A 13051-nucleotide genomic window follows, 5' to 3' on the forward strand; every position below is an offset into this window, starting at 1 on the left:
AAATATATAAAATATATGTATTAATGTTTATATATTTATGCTTTTTCTTCCTATTATATTTATATATATTATATGTATTTTTCTATATTATTTTAAGTAAATAAAAAATATTTAATAAAACAAAAAAAAAATTAATTGTATATATTTTATATTTAGTATGAACACCAAGTAACTTGTGTGTTCTTAGTATACACATAATTGCTACCTTTTTTTTTTTTTTTTTTTTTTTTTTTTTTTTTGTTCTTTTTTCTGAAGTTATTGTATATTCTGTATATATTATTATTATATAAACGGAATAAACAAATAAATGAATATATTTATATATATATATATATATTGTTTTATTTGCTAAATTTTTTAATGACATCATATATTTTGCATTTGCTGTATTTCTCTTTTTTGCTTTTGTGCTTGTAAAACTATATCTTCAAATTTTGTTTTCATATTTTCATTTTTTTCTTGATCATGATTTGAATATTCTTTGGATTTATATCTTTGAGCTAATTCCCTTGCTCTTCTTTTAAGGTTTGCAATTTTTATATCTATATCGCTAACACCATTTGGTGATGATAACATTAATTCTTGTTTTTTCTTATGGACCGTTTTTAAGCATCCAGTTAACCCTCCTTGATTTTTAAAAGTAAGTGTTCTGGTTGCTCTACGTACAAATGGTATTTCAGATGTATCATTAGTTTCATGATTTATGTTAGATTCTTCATTTTCTTTATATGCTTTTTTATTTTTATCAAACGTTTGTTCTTTTGAATCTTTTATATTTTCAAAATTAACTTTTGAAGTTTTCTTATTCATTATTGTTTCTTCTGTATGATTATCTTTTCCATCATTATTTTCAGCTTCATTGAAAGACTGAAAATTATCTGATTTTGTCCCACTATGACTTAATAAATTTTCTATTAAATTGGAACTACCTCTTTTTGATAAAGAATTATTACTATAATAATGATTACTATGATAATAATAGCTACTGTTGGTAAGATAACTACGATGTTGAGGTGTAAGTGAATGAATACTATATGATTCATTTATTAGACTATTTATACGTTCACTTAATTTATTTGAACCACATGAACTAGGGCTAGAATCACGTGAATTTGCCGAATTCTTCTTCTGTATTTCTTCCTTATTTAATTTTTTAAGAAGTGTACTATCATTATATTCTTTTAACTTATTTTTATTTTCCCCATATTCTCTATCTTTTATATATTCTTCATTTTTTTCTACAACAGGTGAATATTCATATGTGTCTTCTTTTTTTTCATTTAAATATATTTTATCATATGGATTAGTACTTTCTTTATGTTGTTTTTCATAGCTATAAAAAATTTGTTTGGTATTTTGTGTATCTTTAGAATCTGTTTGTTCTGTTTTATTATTCGAATGGATATTATCATCATCATCATCATCGTCATCATTATTATTATTATTATTATTATATTTTTTTGTTTCGTCATATTCATAATTATTTTCTTTATTATAATTTTTCATGTCCTGTTCATAATAATATCCATTTTCTTCATAATCGTTTTTATAATCAGTATCATAATTCTCAGCTTCTTCGTAATAATTCATATTTTCATCATAATAATTTTTATCGTTTATTTCATAATTTCCAGATTCTTTATATACATTCTCATTACCATTCTCATTGTATTGTTCATATTCATCTGTATAAATATTTGATAAATTATTAGCTGTATTATTATAATCATAAGTATTATTATCATTATTATGAATATTATTTTGATACTCTCCATCTTCTTCTTTCGTATTACTATTATGATTAATAATTTCTTCTTCATTATCTTTTTCCTCTTCTTCTTCTTCTTCCTCATAATAATTATTTAATGAGTCATCATATTCCACTTTATTTTCATTATTATAATTTCTTATATCATTTTGAGAAGGATAAATATGATCACTCATTTCTTTAATTACCTTCTCACTTTGTGCATTTACATTTGAGGTATCATTTTGTGAAGTTGATGGATCAGAAATATTAAATGATTCTTTTAATTTCTTTATAAGATTATTACCACTTCTCATAATTTTATTAGAAACATTATTAGTTAATTCATACAATTGATTGTTAGAATCTTTTTTTTTATGAACTATTTCTTTATATCCCTTTTTATTTGTATGTTGTACATGTCTTGTGTTGTAGAATGAATATTTATCAACACTATCTTTCTCATTATACTTGGATGTGTTATTAACTTGTGCATATCCATCGTTAAAAGTATCTTCATTATATTCTTTCCATTGAACACTCAGAATATCAAAAAAATACAATTTGCTGGTTACTATATCGTAATAATATTTTACATTCCCGGACATTTTTATAAAAATTATTAAAAAAATTATTTATAGCTATTCAGGTATAATATATACATACATACATGCACATATATATATATATATATATATATATATATATATTATTTATTTTGTTTATTTGATTTTTCTATATACAAAAAACAAACGGAAATTATATTAATATTTATCATAATCTAATATTTTTAAAAACTCCACTTAAATTACATTCACAATTTTATTAAATAATTAAAGTTAATATTTTCATATGCATAAAAGAAGGGAAATATATTTACAAGCGGAAAAAAAGAAAAAAAGAAAAAAAAAATTGTCTTTTTCTATTAAACTCTAAAGAGATTTTTAAAATAAATACATGCATATATTTATATGTTCATATTTTACAAAAAATACATTATATAATAAAAAAACAATAAGTTATATTACCATAAAAAGTAAATATTGTGTAGTCATGAATACTTTAAAATATACAAAAAAAAAAAAAAAAAAAATACATATATATATAATATATATATGTTTTACAAAATTTGTAACATTATTTTGATCTTATAAAACAAATACAAAATCGGGGTGAATTCATAGCAGTTGTACATTGCATGAAGAAACGTTTTCGATTAATAAATATAAATATATGTTATTCATATATATTTATATATATATATATATATTTTTTTTTTTTTTCATTCCAAAATGTGAATACATATACTTTTATGAAATATATTTAAAATGATAAACATATAAAAAATAAAAAGAATAAAATTGTTGTAATATTTAATATGTTTTAAAATCAACCAAGTGCACGTTGTTTTATATCCACACAAAGATATAAAAATCAACAAAATAAAATTAAAAATATGCATATGCATATATATTATTTATTTGTAAACACATAAAATAAATTAAAAATTCGATACAGATTTATATAACAATTAAATTTTTTATATAAAAAAAAATAAATAAAAATAAAATTAAATAAATATGCCACATACATAATTATATATATATATATATATATATATATATATATATATATATTTAATGGAATTTTTTTTTTTTTTTTTTTTTTCATAAATTATTAAAAATATAATACATCATCATATATCATAAAATGTGACTTATTTTTCTTAATATACATATATATATTAAATATTAACAATCGCACACATATTATTTTTCCAAAAAAAATAAATGATATTATAAAGAAAAAATAAATATTTAGGAATATTTAAAGTAATATAAAATGAAAGCAACAAACAAAATAGCTTGTTTAATATATTTTTATAATATATCGTTTACAAACTATTTTAAAACCCATATAAGTGGACACATCATCCACAAAAAAATAGACAAATAATTATTTTATATTGTTCAAAAAAAAAAAAATGAAATAATAAATGATTAAAGCAAAAATCTATTACATTTTTTATGTAATTTATCTCATTATTATATATATATATATATAAATATAGCTTATTAATTTATTATTCCCCATTTCATACCTAAGTTTAAGAAAAAATATAATAAGAAGCAGTTATACAAACTATATAATATAAAACAATATATTTACATTTTTTTAAATATTACATTACGAAGAGGTAGTTTAAGATTTTTTTTTTTTTTTTTTTTTTTTTTTTTTTTATGTCAACATATAAAACAAATAGGAATATATAATAAAAGAAAAAATGTGTATATTATTATTATGGTATAAAGGAACATTTGAATGGTTATAAAATATAATAGCATACAACAAAAGAAGATGAATATTTTTTCAACGATATATGACATTTATAATGTGTTTTCTTTCATATGTTATGTCATTTTTTCAATAATATTAGCGTAAAATATATTTATATAAATGTTCAAAAGGATATTGGTCTTATATATATATATATATATATATATATACATACATATATTTTCAATAAAAAAAATAAGAATGAATTTATACTATGAACATATACAATTTAATTGAAAATATAAGTAAACAATTAATATATGGTTTTTATGATCCAAAAGTTACAATATAATTTTGAAATATTATAAATAAAATAAAATTAAACATAAAAAAATATAAGTATATATATATATATATATATATTACATCACATATAAACATATTTATCTGCCAAACGGTTCTCCTTTGCTGCTTAAAACGTTGTTTATGATATTTTGTTTTCTTAAATCTTCTGGAGTGGGAATGCCTTCGTTTTTCCTTTAAAATAAAAAATAAAATAAATAAATATATATATAATGAATATAAATAAATAAATATATATATACATATATATATATATATATTTTCTTTTTGTATTATTCTTTATTTAATATCCCTCTCTATACTTAATGAAAAGGATATATTATATGAAGATATTATATTTTTTAGGCCAAAATATATTACATTCTTTGCTCAAGTAGGAATTTCCTAATTTGCCCCTGCGTTTTTTCATCAAAATCGGTTAAATTCTTTTTTGATTCTATATTTTTGGTATCTATTTCTGTATCGCCTTTTATTACACATGGCCACCAATTTTCTCTTTTTTTTTCTAAATAAATTATAATATTTTTTTTATCCTCTATACTCCATACACATTCCTGTTTATCAACTTCTTCATAAAACATTCCTTCTAATTTCAATACACCTAAAAAAAAAATATATAGAGAGAGAGAGAATAAAATGGTTATGAATTTTTAAAAATATATATATATATATATATTTTTTTTTTTTTTTTTTGTTTTTTCTTTGATGGTAATAATTTTTATACCACAATGATAAATTTTAATATTTGTATTGGTTATTTGAACATTCACATCATTTGGTTTAATTTCTTCATTAAAAGGCATTTCTAAATTTATTTCTTTTAGGGCCTGATTCCAGTAATATTTGTCCGTTTTCCCACCGTTCCATATAGATATATGATTTTCCTCTATAACAAAAATATATGAAAATTTGTATAAAAATAAGTGTTTGAAGTTTTATATAAAATATGTCATAAGAATAAAAAAATATTAAAAATTTTTTTTTTTTTTTTTTTTTTTTTTTTTTTTTTTTTTTTTCTCGTACGTGTAACATTTAATGAATGTACATCTGAATTTACTTTAGTTGAATTTTCTTGTTTTTCCTTATTCATATCTTTTGTTGTTGGCATGTATTTTATTTTTTTTAATTCATCACAAGAAGTTAAATATTTATTTTTTATTTCTTCATTTTCAATTATATATGGTTGTTTTCTCATTATATAATTTATTTGATGTTTTCTAAATGACTTAATTAAAAGTTGTTCTCTACTATGTGCTTTAAATCCACAGTTATTATTATTTAATAAATTTTTAAGTATAGCTCCGTCATATTTTTCCGACAATGTTTCTACATCCTTATCATTAAGCATAACATGAAAATAGTCCGTCTTATTTTCTAAAAAGGTTAAGAAAGTTTCTATTAAATCATCTACTGAATTAAAATCCCGGGCAATAGCCATGAGCATATTTTCATGTTTTTCTCTCTCCATAATATTTCTTATTTTATATTTGTATATGAATGGATACTAATGTATAATTTTTTAATTTGAAAGAAAAATAAGTTATTATAAACACAGAATATAAGATTATCTATTTAATAATGTGGACCTTGAAAAAGATTATAACCAAATACCTAAATTTGAATGAGAAACAATACAATTAAAAAAAAAAAGACATATATATATATATATATATATATATATATATATATTTATTTATTTATTTATTTATTTAAACCTTTTATATATGTAAACTATATTATCTTATTATAAACTTTTCATAATTTTTTATTCGATAAACAAAAAAAATTATATAATTTATAAATTGGTTAAAAAATTACCTAAAGTAATACAATAATAAGTTATAAACAGAAACAATGTAATAATATTAAGATATATTCATAATATAATACAACTCACACAAATCTAAATAATAGTTTAAATATATCATATAATTCATACAAAAAAAAAAAAAAAAAAAAAAAAAAAAATATTAATGAAATTTTAAATTTATTTTAATTTAACATTAAATATTCTACACATTCATTTGAAAAACTTTTGTGATATTTTTTTAATTAAGAAAAAATATATGAAATAATAAATTATATATATAAATATATATTTTTTTTTATGTACAATTCTAAGTTATATTATTTTTATATTTATTTATATATTTCCCCTTTTTCTTTTACTGTTTTATTTTATTCTTTTTACATAATAATTAAAAAAAAAAAAAATAAAAAATAATAAAAGAAATAAAAGAGAAAAGTGAATGAATTAATTTTTACCTAAATTATAATTTTTTATTTATTGGGTCTTGAAAAAATGATATTAAATTAGGTGTTGGAAATTTTGTTAAATAATATTATATATTTGTATCATAAATATACAACAAACGGTACGATTTTTTTTTAAATATTTGTTTTTTTGATTTTTTTTTGACTCTTTATAAATGAATTATTAAAAGGAAAAAAATAAAATAAAATAAAATAAAATAAAATAAAATAAATAAAAAGGACAATGAAAATGAAATAAAAAATAAATAGCGCATTATATACTTTCTTTTAATTAATATATATATATATATATATAAAAGAAAAGCAAAATCGCTATTTATATTGAATATATTTTTTTAAAATGTTATATTGGAAAAGTTTTAATATTTTTTTATGGATAAAAAGCAAATTATTAGAACAATGATATTTTAAAGAAGAAGAAAAAAAAAAAAAATATATATATATATATATATATAATATATTATATAATAAATGGACAAATCAATATATATATATATATATATATATATTCACCTATTTATAATAAAGTTTTTTCTTTTCTCCTTTTTTTTGTATCAAAGTTGGATAACATTTTTTTAAATATTTAACACAAATTTCTGTGCATTTTTGAAAAGCATCATGTTTTCATAAAATACACTGCAAAAAAGGAATGAGTTTATTGTAATATTAAATGTATAAATGAATGGGATTTATATTCTTCGTAGTATATATTAATAACATTATATATTATACATTTTAAACTGTGTATTAAATATTTTATATTTTTAATTTCGAATTATTGTACATTAATATATGTACAGATATGTATGTAATATGTATTTCTTTTTAATCTCTATTAAAAAAAAAAAAAAAAAAAAAAGAAAAGAAAAGAAAAGAAAAGAAAAGAAAAACGAAAAGGTACATCATATTTTGCTGTATGTATATACATATATTTATTTTAAATATCCTGTCATATACATACATATCATTATATCAGTATAAATTTACAAAACATGCTTGTCTGATTCGTATATACTTTTCTTAAATATAACCAATTATCCTTGAAAAATAATTAAAATATGTAATATATATATATATATATTATTTATTTTATAATCTGAGATGATAATTGTTGCTTGATATGATGTATATATTTATATATATTTATAAATGACGGAAATTATATTTGAATACGCTTTTTTTTTTTTTTTTTTTTTTTTTTTTTGTAAAGGATAAAAAAAATAATCTTTATATAAAAACTGTATTATAAAGAACTATATATACGAAATGTATAACCCATATATTATTGTATATAGTATCAGATATTATTATATATATATATTATATAAATATTTTTTAAATGTTAATTTTTATATTATGACGGTATATATAAAGAATAATATTTACTATATAGAAAAATAAAATATTTATTTTATATTATATTAATTTGATTTTTATTATATTTTTTCCTTTTTTAATATATCACAAGAAGAAAAAAAATCATAATATTTATTAAAATATAAATAAATTTATATATATATATTAAATATATATATACATATTTATTATATATATATATATATATATATAATATATAAATATAAATTAATATTTTTAGTATTCACTCATTTCATATATAATATACATATAAAATCTTATATTATATATAAAATATTTACATATATATATATATGTACATTAACATTGCATGCGATTGTTTCTTTTTTCTTTTTTCTTTTTTCTTTTTTCTTTTTTCTTTTTTCTTTTTTTTTTTTTTTTTTTTTTTTTTTTTTCCTTCCTATATTTTTTTTCATAGAAGCCTTAGTGCCTCAAAAAAAGAAATCAACATTAATATTATAATAACACTATTATTTCTGATATAAAAAAAAATATGTATACTTTACATATATATAGTATTTTGTTAAAAAAAACATTAATACCCTTATTTTCAAAAGTAGAAAGAGCTTTTTTTAATAAAATATAAATAAGTTTACAATATAAATTTATTTTTTCCTCATCTATAAATAACAGAAAGTACATATACATGGATATATATATATAATATATATTTAAAGTTTATTTCCTGTACGATTATTTAAATGTTGTTATATATAATATAATTTTATTATTTTAAATATATTAATATATATATTATATATTTATATATATATATTATTTATTTATATGTAATAAAAATAACAACCTCAAAAGTATAATATATTTATTATAAAAAAAAAAAAAAAAAAAAAACATTAATTTTTTTTTCATATAGAAAATATAATATAAATTATACATATTATATTATAATATATCTTTTTATAAAGAGAAAAAAAAAGTAAATCAGACTTATTTTATTATTATTATTTTTATAAATATAAGTTTCCTTATATATCTGTAAATTTATTTGAATTAAAATTCTTTACAAAAAGAAAAATATCTTTTAATTTTTAAGCCTTATATTTTTATTAATCATTAAAATTTGTACAAAATGTTTTACGGTAAGTTATAATTTTCACATATAAAATGAATATACAAATAAATATAATATATATATAAAGCGAATTTATATTTTATATAAAATATATATATATATATATATACTTACGTATAATGTTCCATATTGTAGTTACAACATTTTGATGTTGGTTAAAAGTGTATGATTTTATAAATTTTTTTATTTTGATTCTATATGTTACATGAATTATATGAATGTAGATATTGTGTGGTATGTATATAAATTATGTTTATTATATAAATATAATATGTTTAAAAAATGTATATTTATGTATATATTTGAAAATGCAAATTTATATCTTATAATTATATAATATATTATATATAATATATTATTATATAATAAAAAAATAAAAAAATATATGTATTTATATATATATATATATATATATATTGTAATTTATATGTATATTTCATATTATACATATATATATGTGATCATTTCTTTGTAACTGTTTGTAACATCCTTATGTGTGTTAAGTGTTTTATAGAAATACTACATTATATATTTATATAATATATGGTTTATATATATATATATATATATATATATATATATATATATTTATTATTATTTTTTTTTTTTTAGGCAAAGTAGTTAAGCCTGATGAAACTGTAGTCCCTGAGGTTAAAGATGGATATTCAGTTATTCATTTATCAAGGGCCTGTTTAAATAATCCTGAACATGAAGGAAAGATATATGTCCAAGTAGAAGACGGAAATGGATGCTACAACATATGTTGCTTACAAAAAAATGTATGTGAAGATACTCCATTAGATATATTTTTGATGTTAGATAATGATGTAAAAATAAAAACTAGTGGAAGTTCAAATGAAGTCCATATCGTAGGTTACTATGAAGTGTCCTTTGGTCAAGATAATTTAGACGAAGATGAAGATGAATTTGAAGATGAGTTCGATAACGACGAAGTAAGAATGCTTACAAAGAAAAATACCTTAAAAAATTCTCTTTCCAATGGTATATCCAAAAGAAAAAAAAACTTAGAAAACAACGAAGATGATGAAACAAACGTAGGAAGAAATGACGAAGATGACGATGATGAAGATGATGAAGATGATGAAGATGAAGAAGAAGATGACGACGAAGAAGATGAAGATGATGAAGAAGATGACGAAGATGATGATGATGAAGAAGAAGAAGATGAAGAAGATGAGGATGAAGAAGGAGAAGATGAAGATGACGAAGAAGATGAAGAAGAAGAAGAAGAGGAAGATGAAGAAGGAGAAGATGTTGAAAATAAAAAGAAAGGAGGAGATAAAAAAAAAAATAAAAGATCTTTAGATAACAAAAGTGACGGTCCATTAAAAAAATCTAAAATTGATGATGAAGGTCAATTTGAAAAAGATTTAGTAGCCTTCTTGAAAAAAAATGGAAAAAGTAAATTAACAGAATTAGGTAAAGTTAAAAAACCAGAAGGACTTAAAATGAAATTAGGTTTCTTTATTAAAAAACATTCAAATGTTTTCAAATTTGATACTGAAGGACAAATTGTATCATTAAAATAAATATAGTGGACATTTGAAAGTAAATATTATTATATATATATATATATATATATATATATAATGAAGAGGGTTGTAATGATATATATGTTTAAATATATATATATATATAACTAAACAATATGTATGTACATATTTTACATATAATTCATTATTATATAAATATATATATATATATATATATATTTATTTATTTATTTATTATATCTATATTATGTATTGTTGATAATCAATGAATTGGTTGTTTATATTTTCTTTAATTAAAGTACACCTAATTTTATTTATATTATTTTTCATCACATTATTATAGATAGTTCTCATTTAATTTTTTTTTTTTTTTTTTTCTATATATTAATGCATATAATTCTTCCACATTTTTTATTTGAAAAAAGTATCTGTTTTAATAAATTATTTATTCCACACCACTCTATATGATAATAATTAAAAAGAATTATTATTGTAAATAATATATTTTTATAACAACAGAAAATAATAATAAATAATAAAATAATTAAAAAATATGTTAATATATACTTAAGAATAATATATATTATAAATATTGAAATAAATAATAAAAAATATTATTTTTTTAATTACATGTCTTTAAACATATTTCATACAAATATGGATTTAGAATTTAATTAAAAAAAAAAAAAAAAGAAAAAAAAAAACTACGTTTAATACTTTTTTGAGTTGTAAGGTATAAGGTAAAGAGATAAAAAAAAAAAAAAAAAAAGTAAAAAAAAACAGTTACTCTAAATAAATTGCCACTGAAATGTATATAAATATTTTTAATTAAATATATAAAAAAAAACGTTTAAAAAATTATAAAACACATCTGCATTACAATTATTTATATAATTTTTTAATATGTTCCATATTGATGTGCTTCCCTTGACCTCTGTTTTAAGCTTCAAAGAAGAAAAAAAAAAAAAAAAAAAATATATATATATATATATACATATATAATATGTCATGTATTATAATATTTTTATCTTTTTCTTACAAGTAATAATCAGGATCTTCCGAATTGTTAATATGATTATTTATTGCATTTATTGAATTATATTCTGTTTGCTCAAATTCATAGTCGTCACTATACATATTGGTATTGTTCATATCTTGAAAAAAAAAAGACATATATATATATATATATATATATATATATATTTATATAGTATAATATTTGTTTTTTATTCTTTATATTTATATATATTTAAGGAATTATATAAAATTTATTAATTACTGTTATCATTATCCGATTTACAGTTATCCTACGAAAAAAGAAAATAATAAATATGTAAAAAGTTACTAAGAGTTTATTACATATTATACATCTAAATAAGAATGATCTATATATATATATATATATATATATATATATTTATTTATTTATCTATTTATACCTTCATATTATAATTATCATAATTCTTGTCCATATTTTCAGTATTATATATATCATTATTTGTTTTCATATTTATATTATGTCCTTGGTAAATTCTATAACAAAAAGAAATATTTAAAAAAAAAAAAAAATAATAAATAAATATTAAGACATTAAAATATGATGAGTGTTTACATTTTATTTTTTTCTTCTCTTTTCTTTCTATTTTATTTTATTTTTATAATTTTAAATATATATTCAAAAATTAAAATATATTATTATAACTATTTATAAATGCAAATGTAATATATTATGTGGATATAAGAATTTTCATAATAGAATATTCTAAATTATTCTAAAATATTAAAAATCAGTTTATTATTTTATTTACTTTTTTTTTTTTTTTTTTTCTTTTTTTTCCCACAAACATATATATATGTAAATATATATATATATATATATATACATATATATATATATAAACATATATACATAAACAAATGTCATATACTATAACACATATTGTTGTGATAATGTATACACATATATATTACATTATATATATAAATTATACATATAATGAAGTTTTACTTATAAAAAATGACATATAGGGTAAAATGTATATAAACATTTATATCTACATATTAGAAAAAAAAAAAAAAAAAAAAAAAAAAAAAAACGTACATGTATATCGAACATTACACAAATTATTTCATAAAACTCTGATAAATTAAATATATACATAATAAAAAATATTACATATATTTTTAAAAATATCCATAATAATTATAGTAATTTAACAAAAATAATAATAAGGATAGAACAATATCAAAAAAATTACATATAAACATTCGTATTAAAAAAAAAGAATACAAATTAGATATCAACATATATATATATATATATATATATATATATATATATATGTAACATATTTTAATAAAACAAACATATTTTGTTACTAATATATTTTCCTTTTATTTTCGGTA

General features: G+C 17.4%; 4 protein-coding genes across 4 annotated transcripts in view; 1 reads left to right on the forward strand and 3 right to left on the reverse strand.

Annotated features, from left to right (window-relative positions):
- Positions 1-366: 366 nt before the first annotated feature.
- PF3D7_0813100 (conserved Plasmodium protein, unknown function) lies at positions 367-2355 on the reverse strand (the record flags this gene model as incomplete). Its single annotated transcript, XM_001349359.1, has 1 exon — positions 367-2355. The coding sequence occupies one exon, from the start codon at positions 2353-2355 to the stop codon at positions 367-369; it is 1989 nt and encodes a 662-aa protein (XP_001349395.1).
- A 2112-nt stretch (positions 2356-4467) lies between these two features.
- Positions 4468-5855, reverse strand: PF3D7_0813200 (CS domain protein, putative; the record flags this gene model as incomplete). Its single annotated transcript, XM_001349358.1, has 4 exons — positions 4468-4561; positions 4748-4988; positions 5112-5273; positions 5411-5855. 4 exons carry the CDS (start codon positions 5853-5855, stop codon positions 4468-4470), a joined length of 942 nt encoding a protein of 313 aa, XP_001349394.1.
- Positions 5856-9128: 3273 nt separating this feature from the next.
- On the forward strand, positions 9129-10681 carry PF3D7_0813300 (conserved protein, unknown function; the record flags this gene model as incomplete). The annotated part of the gene is made up of 2 exons (XM_002808797.1): positions 9129-9138; positions 9744-10681. 2 exons carry the CDS (start codon positions 9129-9131, stop codon positions 10679-10681), a joined length of 948 nt encoding a protein of 315 aa, XP_002808843.1.
- An 862-nt stretch (positions 10682-11543) lies between these two features.
- PF3D7_0813400 (conserved protein, unknown function) overlaps positions 11544-13051 on the reverse strand; it is a gene marked incomplete at both ends in the record, with an annotated part of 3603 nt that continues 2095 nt past the window's right edge. The window contains 4 exons of the mRNA XM_002808798.1: positions 11544-11589; positions 11685-11799; positions 11925-11952; positions 12085-12178. Coding sequence (XP_002808844.1) covers positions 11544-11589; positions 11685-11799; positions 11925-11952; positions 12085-12178 — 283 coding nt within the window. The remainder of the gene's footprint in view (positions 11590-11684; positions 11800-11924; positions 11953-12084; positions 12179-13051) is intronic.

This window comes from Plasmodium falciparum, assembly GCF_000002765.6.
Source record: "Plasmodium falciparum 3D7 genome assembly, chromosome: 8".
NCBI classification, from domain to species: domain Eukaryota; phylum Apicomplexa; class Aconoidasida; order Haemosporida; family Plasmodiidae; genus Plasmodium; species Plasmodium falciparum.